The sequence below is a fragment of the Plectropomus leopardus genome, chromosome 3 (genome assembly GCF_008729295.1).
Source record: "Plectropomus leopardus isolate mb chromosome 3, YSFRI_Pleo_2.0, whole genome shotgun sequence".
NCBI lineage: Eukaryota > Metazoa > Chordata > Actinopteri > Perciformes > Serranidae > Plectropomus > Plectropomus leopardus.
In genome coordinates, this window is record NC_056465.1 from 24,856,428 (window position 1) to 24,877,033 (window position 20,606).

At 41.1% G+C, this 20,606-nt stretch overlaps 1 protein-coding gene across 5 annotated transcripts in view; it reads right to left on the minus strand.

Moving 5' to 3' along the window:
* Positions 1-20,606, minus strand: part of tle2a (TLE family member 2, transcriptional corepressor a) — a 51,148-nt gene that overhangs the window by 16,407 nt on the left and 14,135 nt on the right. For all 5 annotated transcript variants that reach the window (XM_042481401.1, XM_042481395.1, XM_042481389.1 and 2 more), the window contains exons 2-3: positions 20,352-20,515; positions 4,603-4,666 (exon numbers count right to left, since the gene is read on the minus strand). In XM_042481401.1, coding sequence (XP_042337335.1) covers positions 4,603-4,666; positions 20,352-20,515 — 228 coding nt within the window. The remainder of the gene's footprint in view (positions 1-4,602; positions 4,667-20,351; positions 20,516-20,606) is intronic.

The following is a 20,606-nucleotide window of genomic DNA, read 5'->3' on the forward strand; positions in this document are numbered from 1 at the left end:
CAAACCAACAATAAATTAATCCTGCAGTTGATCTCACCTACACAAACATGTTAAAATACTCACTGGCACACCAAAGATGTACTATGTGAAAAAAGTCCCCCCCAAAAAACACTATTTACTCCTGTTTTATTGAAGTTTTCTAAAAAACTGTGGTGCCCAGCTGTTTAAGGAAATTACTGAGCCTTTTTTAGAAATTAAACTTATTTGTGACCTGTTTTTAAAACATTAACGTCCTCAGGATTTGGAAGTATTAGAAGTCAGACTAAAATATTGTGGGGTTTGATCTTTTCATGGGATTTGTTAGAAAATTTAAAAAATGAATAATGCCGTCCTTTTGCCTAAAGACATCTTAGAAAACAAACAAACAAAAAAACCCACAAATATTCTTTCTTCAAGGCAAGAGCGGATGACGGCTCAAAACATTTAATTTCTGCCTCATTTTATGTGTGGTGTTATATTTACATAAATTGGCAATTCAGTCGTTGTTTTTACACAAATTCAACAGCGTGCGCCCAGAACTACTCACAAAATCTTTTCTTGCTCCTTGCTTCAGACGATGCCAGCCCTCACACGTGCACTCCAAAGTGCACATATGTCCCTAAAAGCACATTGCCACTAATTTCACCTTGACTCCTCTAAAAGTCAATGTCGCTAAAATGACCCTGAGGCGCGTTTCGGAAGCCAGAAACCCGAAGCGAGGCAGGGAAATTGTCGCCGGGCGGAGGAAGGTGACAGACTATTGCAATAATCATGTCTAATGTGAGCTATTTGACCCTGGCTTTTACCCGAAAGTACAAGGAGCTATGAGGAACGCAGGAGGAGATGAGTGCCACAGAGAGAGACAGGTGAGGGTTTCTCTCTCTCTCTCTCTCCCTCCCTCTCTCTCTCTTTCTCTCTCTCTCTCTCTACCTTCAGAGATGGACGAAAGAGGAGAGCATTTTAAAGTCAGATGCCTTGAAAAGTGACAGGCTGACATTTGCTTTTCAGCGTGGCTGGTTGTGGAGAGAGGAGATTGGCAGCTAGGCAGCCAGAACAGGCTGGCAGGATGGGAGAGGAGATGGCAGGGGTCCTCTCTCTCCAGACATCTTTCCTGGCAGTTAGCACGCGCATGTGTGTGTGTGCAGGTGTGTGTGTTTGTAGCACAAGCCTGCAACTGTGTAGGCGTGTGTATCTATGTGCTTTGTGTGCATGTTTCCCTGCAAGTGTGTGTGTTCGTGCACTGTGTGTGCCACCATAAAAGACGCCTTTCCTGGCAGCTGGCGGCTCTGCTTGGCAGTTGGTGTGCCAAGTTTCGCCTGTTGCTTAGCAACATCCAAACTCGTCCAAACCCAAATCATCAGCCAGGAAAGGAGACCTGGCCTGCGCTTGATGCCAGCTACCCCCCCCCTTCCCCATCACTAAAACTTCGATCCCCCCCACACAAGTCTCCGCTTCGTGCCAAGATTGCCACATAGCTCTTTTTTGGCAGAGCGGGTTCTGGGCAGCCTACAGTCAGTCAGCTGAGGTAGTGTGTGGCTCTGATCACAGGTAAAATCAAGGCTGGAGGTTTGCAGATTAAAAAAAAAAAAAGAAAGAAAGAAAGAAAAGCAAAGAGCTTTAGCCTTTTCTTTATCCAGAAAAAAAGATCTGCTGATCATGTTTCCTTTACAATCATAAAGCCACAGTTATTCACACAGTGCTGCCTCTGAATGGTATGACTGCAGATGAAGCACATTAAAGGTATACTTTGCTGGATGTGTAGACTCATACAAAAGTAATCCCCCTCGATCATCACTTATGACCCTCTATAAATGTGTGATGGTGCATTTATCTGCAGAAAATCTACCCTTGTGTATTTTCTTTTTTTTTTCTCCATGTTTTGCTGTGTTCATGACATTCCTGAGCTGCAACTTGAAGCCACCGGCCAATATCTGAATGCAGGTGAGGTAGCAATCAGGTCTGAAAGTTGTGGACATGCCATTGAAAAACGCAAATATGGCTAAACAAAACCCTGGTAGACAATGCTCATTTCATCGTCTGCTCAATTCAGTTTTAATCTTTCACTTTATTTTATTGACAATTTATTGACTGTTATTTTTTTTAATGTGCTTATATTTCCTGGGGCTGGGTATTGTCAAGAACCTCACAATTCAATTCAATTTCCATTCTTTGGGTCACGATTCGATTCGATTCAATATTGATCGAGTTGCTTTGATATCACTTCAGTTCTGATGTCAGAAATATTCAGATAATTCATTGGAATACCTTCTGATATGTGTTCAATAAAGCGTGCATTATCTGTACTGATTTAGAACAAACTGACACCAAAACTTATTTTACCATTACATTATTCTTTATTGATTAAAAATTAAAACTAAAATAAATTGAAAGTACAGAAAAGTGCACATTTTTGCCTGAGCCAGACTTAACAAAAGTAATAAACATTTATGTCTTATTTGTCTACCTGCATTTGTTTGTGATCCACAGCTTTAGTGTTAGCAACGGTTGCAAAACATTTGCGTGGTGTCGGCTCAAATGGTTACGTAGGTTCGTCATATTGTTGCAGTGTTTTAACACTGACTCATGAGGCTCACACACCACGTAGCTACTTTCGACTTTGTGTACCCAAACGTCGGCTTTTAATGTTGTGGGCGCTGATTTTAACATGCTGGTACCTCGTGCCACTATCACCATTTTAATGAATAAACAACAGACGTTGTTTGGGGGGTCAAAAACGTCAATCACACTCCAGCGGCACTCACACTGCCCCAACGGGAGCGGGGCGTGATTACAACGGAAAATAATCGATTTCAGGAATTTATGAATCGATATTAAATTGGAAAAAAAACATTGATGAATCGATTTTTTTACCCAGTCCTAATATTTCCCTATTTAAAGCGTCTTTGAGGACACAAAAAACTGCTATTTAAGTCTGATTTATTATTATTTCAAAAGCTGGTGAATCTTTGGTTTGCCTGTTTTCTGTTGAACAGAAAGTTAGCTTTCTGAAGTATCGGCTTTTCCATTACAACAAATGAAACTTCTTACAAGAGCCTAGAACAGCAGCTTACAGTGTGCATACATAGTTTTTCCCACACTGATTAGTTTCAATGTTATGTTTACACACACACAAAAAACATTCCTGCAATAGTAGGCCTATAAATTGAATGTTTCTGTAAAATATTTTAAGAAGTGTCTCTGCCATGTTTCTGAGATTCAAATAATAGTCACACTTTACCTCTATAACTTCGTCTGTCCATCATGAGATGCAAAAGCTTCAAACTTTAGAGGAATATCTACAATGAATGGGCAAATTAAGCAGCAGTGTCAGAGAATGCATAGTAGTATCACACTAACCTCTAAAAGAGCAGTGTGGGAGGGAATGACTGACAACCAGCGACACGACACTGAAACAACTACAAGTCTGCATAGCTTACTGGGTAGAGTACAGGGCTGCAATGTTAATTCTCACTATCAGTTAGTCAGTTAATGTTTTAAATAACCTGTTAATCATTTCATCTTTAGAATGGCATAAAATAATGAAAAATTACACTTTCTCTGAAGCTGAAATGACAAACTCAAATGTCTTGTTTTATACAACCAACAGTCTCACGCCTCATTGCGAATGAGTTTTATTTTACATCCTTATTTCCGTATAGTTTATGGAGTACGCCTCTAGTGTTCAATGCAAGGAGATGCATCTCTTTAAGGATAGATTTTTTTAAAAAAGCCACCACTGAAATGGCAAAAAAGGTAATACTGAGTGGTTTTTGCCATCCAGTCTTGTAGAATATGTGCATGGGGCAGTACAGACCAATAATGTATGGTGAAAAAATAAGTGAGGAAGTTGGCAGTCAGGTTTGTAGCCAGTGTTGTGACACATTTTGTAAAAAAACACATAGTACCCACTATGCATGTACTCTGTATGATATACAGCTAGCATACTGCCAATGTCAGCTTACTCTTAGAAAAAAATCCAGAGCTGTTTTGCATTCATGTTAGCTAATTTATTTTTATGCTTACTTTTTGTGATACAGAACATAGTCCAAAATCGTGTGCAAAAGTTTTTGTTTTTTTTTAACCTACTCGAGGCAAATTCCAGACCAAAAAACTAAACAAAAGGAGGAATTTCACAAATGCATTCGAAATCTCAGAGATTAGCAGGAATTAATTGCAAACAAACAAACAAGGCATAAAGCTCAAAGTTATTAACTTTAACAAACCACATTTGAGGATCTTAAACCGCTACACTTTTGGACATCTGCTGGAAGTGAAAAACTCCAAAGTTTACCTTTTTGATGATAACATAAACCAGTAAAAATGTAACACAAACGCTGCACCAACCATACAGCTTTACATCAGCAGTACAGCCCAGGAGTACAGATCTCAGAAGACACACGTGCAAACACAAGCACAGGATTGCACGCCCATGTAAGTGCTGTTTATTCTGCAGTCCTATAATATGTGTGTGTGTGGTCTTGCGTGTGGTTTTTGGTGGGTGTTGTTTGGCAGCTGTTAGCAGATGAAAGGGATTTAGTGGACTTGGCACTACACTTGTTGTGGAGAGACATGGCCTGTGTGTGTTTGTGTGTGTTTGTGTGTGTGTGTGTGTGTGTGTCTCACCATAACATAGTGCCTCTGGATCTCCGTCTTCTCTGTGGCCAGCTTTTCACATTCCAGTTTCAAACTGCAAAAAGAGAGAAGAGTGAGAAAAAAATAAAGATGGTGAGTTTGATTTGTATCATATCCCATGTAAAAAATACACAATGCAATTAGCAACATGACAACAAATTACTCCCCGTTCGTTCTCTCTTCCCGTCACCTCACTCTCTCCTCTCTCACACTCAGTGGGGGAGGAGGGAGCAGGGTGACTGGGGTGCTGACAGCCCATTATCACCTCAGAGCAGAGCAGAAATAGACGAAGTCACGCTTGGAGCCTGAAACCCAGCCAAGACTGCAGGCAGGCACATCCAAGGTGTCTCTCTCTTCCTCTCTCTCTCTCTGGACAATTTTCAATCTATCCATGTGCCCTCCACTCATCCTCATTTTGTTGCTTCCCCAATTACCAGCCAGTCCGTCTGTCTGTCTCTCTGTCTGTCTGACCGTTCCCCCTTCTTTCACCTTCGACAGCACACTCTGCCAAGTTTTCACCAGAGTCGAAGCTTCTGCCTTAAGTGGGTCAAAAGTGCCAGTTCTGTCTGGATGTGTAATAAATCTGCCTTTTTCTGCTTTAACAATCACTTCTTTCTTCTTCCGTTCAGGACATGACCTGTGTCTGTTGCTCAGTCTTTGAGCATGTCAGGTTACCACGGCTACAGCGAGACCTGACGTGGTAGCTCTCTCTCTCACTCACACACACACACACACACACACACACACACACACAGCCAAACACCTCTTCCATGTGTCCCATATTTCTGTCTGTCTCAACCAAACCTGTCCCTGGTGTCCTCTAAAACTGTGTAATGCCAATGACTGGATGTGCAAACACACGCACACGCACACGCACACGCACACGCACACGCACACGCACACGCACACACACACACACAGACACACTTCCATTTGTAAATGTGTTTATGTATCAGGTCCAAGCACACCAACCCTCCCTTGTTAGCTCTACAACTCTCTCTCCATCTCTTCCGACTCCCCCTCCTCTCCCCTCCCTCCCCAGAGAGGTAGTATATTTCAGGCCCTCGGCAGTTTACGCTGACTTGTTTGCAGGCGGCAGATAGATTGATGGGGGGGTTGGCGGTGTGGTGGTGTGGTGAGGTGGGACATTGGAGGTGGATGGAGGGAGGTGGTGGTAGTGGTTGTGGTGGTGGGGGGGTCGTTTGGCGGAGGAAAATTAGAATATGATTAATACCGCAACATTACCCCCAGCCGCAACAGGTAATAACGGCCCCATCCGCTCCCTTTCTCCAGCACCGCGTGCACACACACACATAATTGACTCATTTATCATTGCCAGTCAGTTGAGGAGAAGAGGGACGAGAGGAGAGAAAGGGAGAGAGAGAAGCACAGCGAGGAGTGGGAGAGGGCGGTGGAGGTGGTGGGTGAGTGGGGTGGTGAGGATTAAACCCCCCCACACCTCCCACCCACCCTATAGATTTTATTACAGTGGAATTGCCTCTCGGCAGAAGTCACTCACAGCTGGGCTGAGGACTAATGTGACTGTATGTGTGTTTGTGTGCACGACCGTCAGTGTGTTCATCACAACACAAACTTGGGATGAGCTTAGAAAAGCAGAGCAAGGACCACACACACACACACACACACACACACACAGTTATTGATCGATACAGATAATAGTAGGTTGTTGTGGAATTCCTGTTTAAAATGTCTTTTCAAAAGTAATGTATCAGTTAATTATTGATTTATCACCTAATTCTTTAGTTTTGTCACTGTGCTGGAATTTCTAACTTTGATAGAACACCTTGAAATATACCAATATTCAATATCATTTTCAATGCTATGGGAAAAATGAACTTCGAGGACACACAATTTATTTATTTTATTATTTAAAAATATATATCACAAACCTATAACATGACAACGATGACTTCTTTTCTTGGTCAGAATGTAGAAAACATTAAGAATGAGAGAAAGTCAGAAAGTGCAGCTGCTGTAAGAATACCAATGAAAATGAGAATTGAAACTGTTTCAGTTATTTTTAATTGATATGTAATGAAAAAGCGATATTTCTGACAACAGTTCTTTAGTTTAGAAAATGTAAAAACAAAACAAGAAAAAGTTGAAGTTCTTAAGCCTTTGGTGACTGATTCACATGCATTTTTTTGTCCAACCAAAACTCCAAAAATCCAGAGTCTGTTATTGTAAGACAGAGAAAAACATGAAATCTTCACATCTGCTGAGATACACCAGAAAATGTTTGGCAATCTAGCTCAATTAACGACTTTAAAGATTAACTGATAATCACAATGTCCTCCAGTGGTTCCTGTTGAGCTCAGAACCTCTGTTGCATGCTGTAACCCATCTCTCCTTCCCCTCATTTCCCTCTACTTCACCTATCAAATAAAGCCATAAAACTGCCAACACCTATACATCAGTCAATCATTTATTCATTAGTCACACGGAATTACAAACGATACAGCTCAAGTGAAATGTGATCCCATCAGCTCCGTTAACCTGTGCACAATAATGTAATCCTTTTTCCCTTCCTCTTACATTGTTGGCTGCTGCTTTATTAACATCCAAGTTTTCGGATAGCTCTGATAATCCATGGTTTCTAGATGTTAAATGATTTAACTGTCCATGCACCCTAGCCTAAAAAAAAACAACTGTATGGTCACTTCCTCTGTACAAAGTCAGCGCCACACAGCAGCGTCCTCTGAAAAGCATAAAGCGGTTATCCAGCAGATCTAGGAGAGCATCTCACATCCCCACCGACCTATTCACCGTAAAGCTCATAGCTATAATGGTAAATGACAACTTATGGTTCATGGATGCATTCTTTCTTACACTACAGGATTCACAGCAGGTCAGGGGCACTTGTGTAGTTTAAAGTGTCTGAAAATGACCGTTTGTGGTCCGCATACTACATTCAGAAAACCACCTTGGATCATCAGATTTTGTTTAGCAAATGAGCAGCAGTCAGCCATGCTATTAAATACCACTAAAGAGAGTCAGGAGAAAAATCAATGTCTCTTTACCTGTAAAATCAGCCCTTTTTTTGGCAGAGCGCACCAGATAATGCACTTTAGCACTACAAGGTTGCATAGCAAATGTACACATACACACACACACACACACACACAAAGAAAGAGTGTGCAGACGGACACTTCTTGTGCTTACAGGAAAGACCCCAAGGTCGCACTCAGAAAGAAATAACCATTCCCCACAAAATGGACTTCAAGGAATTAAATTACTCTGCGTGTATGTGTGTGTGTGCATGTATGTGTGTGTGTTTGTGTGCCATTATGTGACTGTAGGAGCATAAAAGAGGGGGGAAGAAAACGAGGGAGAGAGGGGAGGAGAGCGGTGAGCAGGAAGTGGGTATTTCATGTCGAAATGATTGCCTGTAATAATTAGTCTTTGGCTCAGCACCATTTACTGAGAGAGAGGGAGGGAGGGGAGGTTTGGAGGATGGAGAGAAAGACACAGCAACACAGAGAAAAAACAAGACTGAGTGAGCGAGCGAGAGAGAGAAAGAACCAGCAAGAAAAAAGGAGATTCTGTGTCACACACACACACACACACACACACACACACACACACACACACACACACACAAACCTAAATGCCTCCATGCTCCAAGTGGTATGTTGGTGTGTGTGTGTGTGTGTGTGTGTGTGTGTGTGTGTGTGTGTGTGTGTGTGTGTGTGTGTGTGAGAGAGAGAGAGAGAGAGAGAGAGAGTGAGAGAGCCACGGTGGGCTCGGTTCCTCCAATCTTTCACTGGCGGTGACAGGAGATAAGATGATCAGCCGAATGCGCTACAAATCTGCAGCCTGCCAGCCTTCAGACAGCTCTGTCAGTGCTGCACTGCTACTGAACACACATAAACACACACACACACACACACACACACACACACACACACACACACACACACACACACACACACCAACATACCACTTGGAGCATGGAGGCATTTAGGTTTGTGTGTGTGTTCTTGCACACACTAAACCAACGTACTTAGAACACATACAGCAGGCACACAAAAAGAAAATGCACACGTGAGCACACATACAGTAGCTATGCACACACCCACACAAACCTGCTAAATAAACACAGGCATGAACACACACCGCGCACACACACACACACACTCACACTCACACTCACTAACGAGAGCCTACAGACAGTGAAGCATCTAATTAAGATCCTGCACTTTGTAGAAAAGTGCCGACTGCCTTTTTAGTCTCTGTGTATGAAACAGGCTACTGGGTATTGTAAAAATGTCAGGTCTTTCTATTCCAGTGTTCGTTCTTCTTAACAAATACTTTCACTTTCACTATTCCCTCATTGATTATTTTGCTTCGGGAACAAGGACATTTTCAATTTTTCTTTTCTATAAAACACTTGTCTGTTGCTTTTGGTTGTTTGAGAATATTTTAACTGTGTTCACAGATACGTAATTCAAGAGGACATTAATTTTCTTTCCACAAAAAGGCATCAGAGTGACTGCAGAATCATAATCATTAAACAAGTTGGTGCCAGCTGATAAAACAATTATAATAATAATAATATAATTTTGATGAAAAATAATCAGAAGTGGATTTTTTCCTGTAAAGAATACAGCTGAAATACAGTGGTTTGCTTTTTTTTGGGGGGGGGTATCCCAAACTGCAATTCAAGTTCATTTTCTCCTGCTACCTTTTAACTGTGAGTCTGGTCTGAACAAATACACGTCACAGAGAAGAGGGGACTCAAATGTGAGGCATGGGCAAACTGACTTGACCAACATAAAGGTTCAATGCCATGACATTAGGGGCTTGGCAATATGGGGGGGGGTCAATATCACAATATTTTTTTACCTAATATCTTGATATTGATATTCCAGTGATATTGTTGTTTTGACTACTGCTGTTTTCACAAAACATTTACACAGTCAGATTGTTTAATTAATTGTTTAACATTAATGTCGATATAACCACTAAGTGGGTAAAAGTAAAGAAGAAAACAGCTAGAACAGTCTGGTAGAAAATTACAGCACTTTATTGTGATGTTGCCTTGAAAATCAGGAAATATCATTTACAATATTACAGTTTCCAAAATCTAAGATGATATCCAGTCTCATATAACATTGTTATAATATTAATACATTACACAGGACTGGTCATGAAAACATTTGTATTCTGTGATATGACCACAGTGATTTGTTGAATGATGGATATATTATATGTGATATCATTTAAAAAAAAAAAACAACCACGCCCAAAATTCTATCATTCTAGCTTCACAAGTATGAAGATTTTCTGGTTTATTAAGTCTTGTATGAGAGTTAACTGAGTCACTTTGCATTGGACCTTTTCTTCTGTGGACTTTCACATTTTATAGACCAAACAAATACTCAAGAAACATAATTAGAAGAAACTCTGTTATTAAAAAATAACATTTATGTGCAGCTCTAAAACATGACTTTTGAGTGTGTGTACCATTGAGTATCACATTCTCACTCTTCATTTATCATATTTTTCTTATATACTGTAAGTCATAATTTTGGCAATTTAACACTATTCAAATACAACAAAACTTGTGCAAAGACACAATTGAACACTGATGAATTTGTGGAGTTTTTGATTTTTCCCCTCAAAATTAAAGATTTTTGTGGAAAGTTATTCTTACATTTGATTGGAATCATTAGTAAAACTAAGGTGCCTAAGGCTGCAACTAATGATTATTTTCATTAACAACCAGTCTGCCATCTTTGTGATTGATCTATTAATAATATGGTTTACGAAATGTTCATCAAAAGTTCCAAGAGCTTGGAGACATGTTTGTTTTACAGTTAACAATTCAATACCCAATATTCAATTTTAAATTATATCAAAACAGAGAAGCACAGCAAATAATCCCAACAGAAGAGCAGAATTGATTACTTCAACTGTTATCAGTTCATTTTCATATAAATTAAAACGCAGTAATTGTCTCAGTGCTTTACTTTACAGCAAAATCATCCATCCTGATAATCATCATTATTAGAAAATAGGAACATTTTCAGTGTTAAAATTTTTTTTTTTCTGGCAAATCAGTTGGCACTAAACCTTCTGATCCTTATTAATTCCTGACATGCTGCTACCAAGTCTGGTTTCACCGTCAATTCAGAACTTGAACTTGTTCTGCAGTCTGGAGCCTGTTGTTGTCTTGGCAAACAAGCATCATAGCTGACACAAGTGCTATACAAATACCGAGCTACCAGCTAGAAAAAAACAACAACACACACTTAAACACACACTGATGGGAGCCATGTAACGACTGCACCACTGTCGTGCCTTTACAATGTCAGGACCATTTAGCCCGGCAGCCTGTAGGTATGTGACTGTTCACTTTACATCACATTAACTATTGATCAACCTCTCCTCTCTGCTCCACTGGAAAAACCTTCAGTTTCTCTCCCGCTCTCTACTCTCTTCAAACGCACACACTCACTCACAAACATATACACCGGGGACCCACCCAACTCGCCTGTGTACTCTTTCATCATCTCTCAAGGGTGTGTACAAGAGCAAACACACACAAACACACACTCACACACACACACACACACACACAACAAAGCTGGGATCTTGTCGCACAATAGCAGGCCAACCGAACCCCTCTCTGCTGCCAGACTCACTGTAAGGGCTGCTCTTTCATAAATGTCTGACACACACACACACACACACACACACACACACACACACACACACACACACACACACACACACACACACACACACACACAGAATTAAAACAGGGGAGATTGTAGCACAAAAACCAACCCACAAATAAAATACACACAAAACTATAAACAAATGACAAACTGTCAGCCCTCCCTAAAGCAAATATAATTTCATCATTTGGGGAGTGACAGACAGACAGTTAAACACAGGGGATTCCTAACGATTTTATCTAATTATATCTACACACACAAACACACACACACACCATTTCTGGATACATGCACTCAATCCAGACCGACTGACTCCGCTTCACAGCCTCCTCCAAACACTACTCAGCTCTGATGAAAAGGCATTTCTATTAGGAATGGAAATGTAATTTAATGTTATTGATGTAAGAACGGTTAGCACTGTTACTGACATATCTAAAAAGACAATTAACCAATTGTTAGGCCTATAAAGTATCATAAAGTAGTTAAAAAAGGGCCTCACATGTTCCCAGAGTCAAAGTATTGTCTAAAATTGTCTTGTTTTGTCTAACAAAAAGCCCAAAACAACAATTAGTTGACTAATTGATAAACCGTCAAATTATTTCAGTATTAGGGCTGCATGCTGACAATTATTTTCATTGTTAATTGGTCAATTTTCTCTTCGAAAGAGTTTCTAAACGTCCAAGAAGATGTCCTTAAATGTCTATTGTTAAGATAGATATTCAGGAATATCCATGGAGGAAACAAGGAACAGAAAAACATCACTCAAAGCGATTAATCAATTATTAATTAGTTGCACAATAATTAACAGTTTAAAACTAATCAATTAAATGATTAACTGATTAGTCTAAGCACTCACTTTCTTATGAAAGACGTCAAACACAAGTTCAAGATGTGCTCTGTCTTCAAGAGATACATCTGGCCAATATAATAAATCTCTTTCTTTCTCTCTCTCTGCTTATTATTGAATAAAAATTGTAGAGGTTGAGAGGTTGATGGCCAAATATTTCACACACTCTCACTTAGGCTGCATCCACAAACTCTGTGCACATGAGCTTTCTCGTCCTGTTACAGAAATAATCTCCCTTTATATTAAAACACCAAAAAAGCTTATCACGTGACCATTCATATACACTGGGAATGCTTGTGCTGCTATAAACAGGAAGCACACTGTCTACTCTCCAGTTTGGTTGCTTAGTTACAGGAAATACTATGGAGATAGAGAAATGTAAAACCAGAGATTTCTTTGCTTGGACCAACAATGTGATGGAACTGTTACAAACAAACCGTTATAAAGCAAATTTGGCCACATATTGGACCGGTACTGGCTGTGTGTATCAGCACATCATCAGCGGAGGGAAAGGTGCAATGAAAAAGAAGTTCCGACACAGGAACGATACAATCACAAAAGGTTCGTAGACATATGGCATTTATGTTTTGATTTGACAAGCTGTGACTGATGAAACCAGATCAAGAGGCAAACATGGGTGTCTGTGTCATCGTTTCTGCCAATCCAGACTAAAACCGAGATTTTAAACTGTAATGCAGTGAGCAGCATTTTCAAAGGTCTTTGTTTTAATGGTCCCAAAACACCCGAGTAGTGTCGATGCTCGATGTAAATGCTGCAGTTGTTTTAAAACAAAAATGAATTTGTGTCAATGTGTGTGCGGCAGTTTCTGCTGCCGTGTTGTATTTGGGCAGAGATGAGTGGAGGGGCTAGTAAGTGATGAGTGGCAGAGTGTAAGCAGCAAGTGGAGAGCCTATCTTACTCTACAGACCACACACACACACACGCACACCATCACACACAATGCAACCTGTGTGTGTGTGTTTATAGAAAGAGAATTACAGTAATGAGAGTCCTGTGTCAGCAGCTCCTCCCATCTCCCCTCAGTCTGCTGATTACAGCCCGTTAAGATAGTTAAAACACACACACACACACACACACACACACACACACACACACCCAGTAAAGCAGAGCAGCTGACCCACCAGTGACCTTTTAATTAACCCTTCCCTTTCTTTAGCTTCCTTAGAAATCTCTCATCCCTTCATACCAACCACACACATGCCACCAAAAACCAACAAGCGGCACACAAATTTAGAAATACACCCTGCCTGCCACCCACCCATCCATCCAGCCTCCTGCTCACGCACACACATACATACATACACACACACACACACACACACACACACACAGTTGCAGCTCATCAGTGCTAATCCCTTCCCTCCGTCTCTTTCCTGCCGTCTAATCCAACATCTATCAGAATCCAGCCACCTTTGCTGCAGACAAAACACACAACTAAGCCCTGCTATTTCTAGACAACATCTATTTGTGTGTGAGATAATTGGGGAGGCTCGTACATGTGTAAGTGTGTGTTAAGCACATGCATCAGATTGGGAGTCTGCCTGAATGGGTCAGTGTGTTTGTGTCTGACTCTCTGTGGGCGTTCAGGTCATGTTCTCCCTGCAGTGTGTGAATAGTGCACAAGTGGGTCTGATTACATGAAGGTGAAGGATGCAATCAGATGTGGTTCTGTGCTCTGACTTGTCTGCCGGAGGACTAAACAAGGCCGCCGCTAATCCCGCTGACCATTGTCTGTCTGGATGTCCAAAAAACTGCTGCTTTTTTAAGGGTTAACATTTGGCAAGCTAACATCCAACAGCTTTTAAAAGTTACAACATTATGGAAAAAAATCTAGTGGGTTTACTGTTCTGCTTGCGATATTAAAGGGTAACTCCTGTTTTTACAACTTAATGGTGGTTTTATGAGCTGAAAGAAGCATATGGCTCAAGAGAAATTGACATGCATGACTGGGCTCCTTGGTGATTGCCGTACACACAAACTCAAAAAGCCTTAAAGCAAGGTAAAGCTATATAACCATTTCCATCCATGTTTCAGCCGCGAGCATTCGAAATGCATTTAAAATTACACTAGCACAGGAGTAAGAAATATATTAGTCAAAACATTTGTCCAACACTAGCAAAAAAACTCAGTTGCTACTTTTTAGGACACCTAACTAATACCTCATTCCCATTGCAATTAGTGGGTGCACAAAGGTTTTTTAAACATGGGTAAACCCGCTAAATGGCTGTATTCCACTGTCTCTGAAGTTACCACTGGAGAGCGAGCTGGCCTTTCTGTCAGCTGGCGTGTGTGTGTGTGCGTTGTCTTGTTGGTGTGTCCCTACGATGTCACGGACAGGCAGGAGAACAGGTAATCAGCAGACAGCAGCAGGAATAGAGGTCTGAAAATTTTTAAGAGGTTGCTTCTTGTTATTTTTCTCTTTACTTATTAAGTCCCCCTTTCAAACTCGGTGTAGATATATTTGAATCTGTGTTTTAGCGCTGCTTAGGAAGAGATGGTCAGCAATTAGTGATGGCACCACATTGCATCTTGCCGGTTACGGAGCTGAAATTACCGCATTCACCCGGGTGTTGAGTTCCCATCAATGCTGAACGGAGCCCGAGGCGATGAAAACCTATGTCTACTGCAGAGTTATTTGACCCGAGTGTGAATTCCAATCGTACGCATTCCCATTGCATTAAAAAGACAGATGTCAGCGGGTGTTTGTGGGTTTTTTGTGCAGTGGGAATGAGGCTTAATATATGGTCTACAATAATTGATATAAATTGGGTGGACAAAATACTAGAAACACCTCTCAAATAAAATAATGCAATATAGTTCAACAGCCCCACAAACAACAGCCTCCAAAAAAGCATAAAGTTGAATCAACACCTCTCTAAAACTCCAAACAAAAATGGAACATTATGACCATTAAAGCAGGCTTTATTGCAGGCTTTATTGCAGGACTAGTGCTTTACTTTTAGCAAAGTGTACTTAATAAACTGGAAACTGAGAGTATGCTGAATATATGTAAAATTCGCAAAATAAAACTGATGTCCAATGCAATTCCAGTTTTACTTTTCATCAGACAAAACAATTCAAGCAAAACCATAAATAACAAATGCATTACTTGGCAAACCTGTCATTTGTGACTTTGTGACATTGCTGATTTTATAAACGAATTTACTTGGCTTGATGTGTAATGACTATTTTGGACTACAAAGGTCTGTAATGTGATAAGACTTACGTGATCATAGCATTACAATGACACTGAAAGTCCTATTTGAGCAGCGGTTCAGTTTTCAGTGGTAGGTGTTCAAAACAGGTTTGTTCGAAATCAAAGACGACAGTATAGTTGTTGCTATGTCTCTAAATCACAAGTCAGAATGGCAACGATCGGCAAGCAAAACCAGTCATTCCAATAACAGGTTCGTACCTATGAAAGCATTCACTTGAGATAAAACAAAAAAAACATATTTTCCCTTTTTTTTAACTGTATTAACAGGATAATAATTTAAGATTACAGAATTCATACCCAACTGCCAGATTAAACGTTCATCAAACAGATATGTGAAAAGACGCCTGACAGCACAATCTGTTCCAATAACTGTTGCTATTGTTATGAGCTAAGGTTACAGTATTCGTTTTCAGTTGTAGCCTCATGCAGTGTATGCATAACTTATGTAGTTTTGTGCTAGGAACAGCCTGTGGGCTGTTGGAGGAGCTTGTAGGAAGGTTGGATAAAGCTTTCCTGGAAACCTGAACCAGGCCTGCCAGAACAGCACACTGCGATATCGAAACTGGAAGATGCAGACGGAATCACAAGCTCGCTCTTGCTCCCAATCGTGTTCTTAATCTCATCACTCATTTATTGTTTATCCTGCTCGCTGGTTCTCAGTACCAGCACTTGGCACGAGGGCGATGCTCCAGGTGTTTTGTAACACAAGGTGTAACATTGAACGGCTGCCAATAGAGCTGATCACACAGTCTCAACCAACAGTTCCAGGGGTGACTCGTGTTCACCGAAAGCCTTGATTTGTCTGGGTCAGTTCTGCTCGAAAGGTGTTTAACAGGAGCTGTGCAAATACTGTATCTTTGGGGGGAATTTTTTCAAGAATAGTCACACAATGATAACCTTGGGTTGTCCTCTGACTCACTGAGTAAATAACCATTCTCCCACATAACAAAAAAATTCAGTGTAAATGTCCGACCTTCCTGTACATCCCCACACCTTCTGAATCCAAGTTTCCCCCTTTTATTGAACTAATACTAGCTTAATTCCCTTCTTACTAATAGTAAGATGCACTTCATTCAAACTCCAGAGAAACAAAATAAAATTCACTGTAACAGTCTTAGTTAATCTTGGTAGTCATCTAATTAGTTAGTCCACCGTTCAACAGTCACCAACTCTTGTTTGGTTGAAACAAAACCTTTAATTTACTGAGTTAAATGTAATATGCTGTTTTTCCCTGCGGTCTCTGCAGTTGTGACTGTTTAAATTCCTATAACGTCATCACCACCAGTCGCAGTAATCATTTTTTCTGAGCTCAGCTGCCTGTTCCAACAATAGAGACAGACCTCTGGTGGCGTGTGCTGTGCATTACTTACTGTACAACGACAACACCGCTGCTCAGCATCAGTTTCACAGCTAGATGAGCATCTGGTGTTTTGACTGTATTGTAAATCATGCCGTCAGGATTTCTAAGTACCCCAGTATAACCAGTGCCGTGATCCAGCCAAAGCCTAATCCAGATAACTAAACCGATTTTCAAAAGGATAGCAAGCTAAGGGATGTGGTCAGTACCACCACCTCTAGTGTTAATAATCTCCATACTGCTTTTCCATTAATTTAGTGTATCATACATGGATATGACAACATTTCAACCCCAAATAGTCTTCCACAGACCACTGTGGTTGAAACATTTCCACCATCTGTGGTTAAGAAATTTTCATATCCATGAAGAATTGGGACCAGACTGCATCGTGTATTTTTTCATCTTTTAAGGTCAAGACAGTAAAACGAATTATCATAACTTATGACTCTCATTGCTCTCAGTGAACTCATATTGAAATGTTTTAAGGTACAGAGCTTGGCAACCAACGTCATCACACAGTGCATTGGGTGTTGTTTGGGTCAGAACCTGTTGGAACCACCATATTGTGAAGCCACCTAGCAAACGAATAGTTAACGAATGGGTAATAGGTAGTGGCATTGGTGGTTATTTTATGCTCATTTTGCACTCACTATGCTGAAAAAAGACAGTGGTTTAAAAAACAGTGGATTATTCAGGGAAAAACGTCTACCCGACGCAAAGAAACATTATATTGAAAAGATTAGCTTCATCAGAGGTGTGGATCCCTAAGAAGTACCAAAAGAAGACTGGCTTCATGACACCTTGCCTCACCTTACATTTCCCAATATTTTTAGCCATCTTGTGTGTGGTGTTGTTGCCTTTACTGCGTCCAAATTGTGAAGTTTTGAATGTTTAGAAGCCCATGTTCAGTCTACCAATGGCTAGGTACATGACCTAGAAGTTTATAAAAGTCCGACTTGCAAAAACACCGTTTTGTGATAACCATCTCTTTGTTAAATCAGATACATGACTTCCTTGATTCTGCTTCCAGGCAGGAAAACTATGTAAAGACGATCCGTTTACACAATATGTAAAGATGATCCAATGACAGAACAAGTCTTTCCTTCCATGCTTAACTCTACAACTAAATACTTACATTCCTGTAAAAAAACAACACTTTAAGTTAGCGGAAGACCTTAAGTTAGCAGTTAAGGTAGCAGCGACGACCATGGAGGCAACACATCATAGCGACACGCTCCATAAGTCATTGCAGCGTAATGATATGTGACGTCATGTTCCCAGGCTCTAAGGTCAGTAACTTTTTCCTTAAAAAAATAATAGAGACCTATACAGAAGTAATCCTGCTTGATCATCACATATCGGCTCCTGTTCATGTGTGGTGGTGACTGTGTCCGCAGACACTCAGCCCTCTGCCTGTATTTTAATGTTTTGGTATTCTCTGGACTAGAATGGGCGGGGTGTGTGTTTACCTCACCCAATGGCAGCAAAATTCAGATCTCAGATGCCATTCAGACTTGCCAACATGGCAAACGCAGCAGCGAAGAGGAAAAAATATTACCAAAGTGAGGGGAAACGCTGAGCGGATAAAGCTTGTTCCAAAACGAGGGTGAACCTTAGGTTGGCATTCACCCATGCACACTGTCCGCCTGCGCAGTGCTTGTCAGGCATGTCTCAGCTGCGTGTCTGCTGCAGCACATCTAGAGAAACGGTGGCTCACCGTTTTTTTTTTTACGTGTGACGCACGTGTTTATCAGCAGAAAATAGACAGTAAACGTGATGTTTTGATGATTATATTGACTCTATGCCACTTTTTATTGCAGTTTAAAAGTCTCTCTCTGTCACAGAGATGAGGAAAGACAAAGACGTCTGTTTAACTCCAATTACCCTGCTTCCCTTTCAAAACAAAAGCCCTCGGACAGTGTCTGTGGAAAGAATCCCATCAGTTGCTAATACAAGACATTTTATTGTGAAACATTCACAGGACCATGTTGTCAGCAATGCAGGAGCTTGTACGACTTCATAAATGAGTGGAATTTGTGCTTATTAATGTGGAAATACAGTAATATCTGTGGGCCATGATGCAACAGCAGCAATGTTGCAACAACACTGCATGTGTGAACACCACACCCATGAAACACGCTGCTGCTCAGAGAGGCTGATGTCTTGTACTCCTGATGCGTTGTGTGAAACAGGCCTTTATCTGGAACAACCAGTAACCAGAGGTTCAGTCAACCAAACAGTCAATATCTCAGTATCTTAAAGTTGTCATACTGTACTTAAACAGGACAAACATATCAAAAGTAAGCCAACACCATTAAGGAAATGAGCATTGCAAAATACTATCAGAACATTTATCAAAGTAAAGCTGACAACATCTCTTCCTCCCTTATATCTGACATCTTATGGTCAGGGGACTAGTGTTGATAAGCTGCTTGAAAGTTACCATTTGTAGTCCACATGCGACATTCAGAAAACCACCTCGGATCATCAAACTTTGTTTAGCAAATGCGCAGCAGTCATCCATGGTATCAAATACCACTAAAGAGAGTCAGGGAACAAAATCTGTGTCTCTTGACCCGTAAAATAAGTTCTCCATTTTTGGCAAGGCACTCCAGAAAATGCAAACAGGCACTGCAAGGCTGCATAGCAAATACAAATACACACACACACACACACACACACACACACACACAGAAATTGGTGTGTATAGGGAAGCAGCAATAGCCACAGGGGTTAGAGGGGCTCTGGCCAGGGGCACCGCACAAAAGAAGTTTGAAGTGGGACAGAAAGGGAGGGAGGGGAGATTCTGGCCGACTAAATCAAAGCAGACCGAGGGGAGAAGAGCGAGGGGGGTGGGGACCCTGTGAAGGTGTGCCACGAGAACAGAGGGAGAGAGCTATAGAGAAGGCTGGGACTCCACAGCCAGCCCAAATCCCACATTCAAAGGGCATTCTGGGCACATTCCTGCACATCTAACACACCATACAGTAATGCAAAAAGAGTAGCCTGCATACTTCTCATGTACTTAAGCTAAAATATGCATTTTGTCTATCCTGAAAGAGCATAACAGCATATATGGGCTCCTTTATTCCACAAACTGTGCCAAGAAAGTTAGTCACATAGCCTTGCATAACCTCAGAGATATGAGCATGTGTGCATTTACATGTGTAAGACAGTAGAGCAAGGGAGGGCCAAGAAAACGATGCGTCGTCTGGCAAAAAAACCTGGTTCAACTTCTTCCACAATTCAAGGCAACACACTTAATTAGCCAATCAAATACATGTATGTGCACATTCCTGATAGACTCTTTTGTGAACGGTACACTTCTGCTGTTCACCTCTCAGTCGTCCAGACAGAGCCTGAAATGATTGGCTCTGTGATAACTTTACAGTGCTGTAAAGCCTTCTGATAAGCCTTCAAACTCATGCCAAACCCAAAGTGACCTTCCTGGGCCATATTTCATCATCTCACCTGTACCTGATGCAACGCAATGCCTTGCATCTTTTATAAGCCGCAATACCAAGTGAAGCTTGAGGGGAAACACCAACGCACACAGTAAATAAAAAAGTACTGTAAAAACTCCAAAACACCCACCTGTGGTATTGAGTCTGGAGGAACTGAAACTCTTCCTTGATGCGGTCCAAAGTTTCTGGGTAGGTTAGTTTCAGTGACTGAGGCGTCCCAGATGCTGCCGCGGCTGCTGCTGCTGCAGCTGCCACCACTGAGGCGGAGGACCCCGGGGGTGGCTGCAGAGGTGCCTAAGAAAAGACAAGAAAATCCATATTAGGGATTTTGATAATAACAGACTTAGTATTGCAGTTTCTTGACATCCGCTTTCAAAATTGTGTC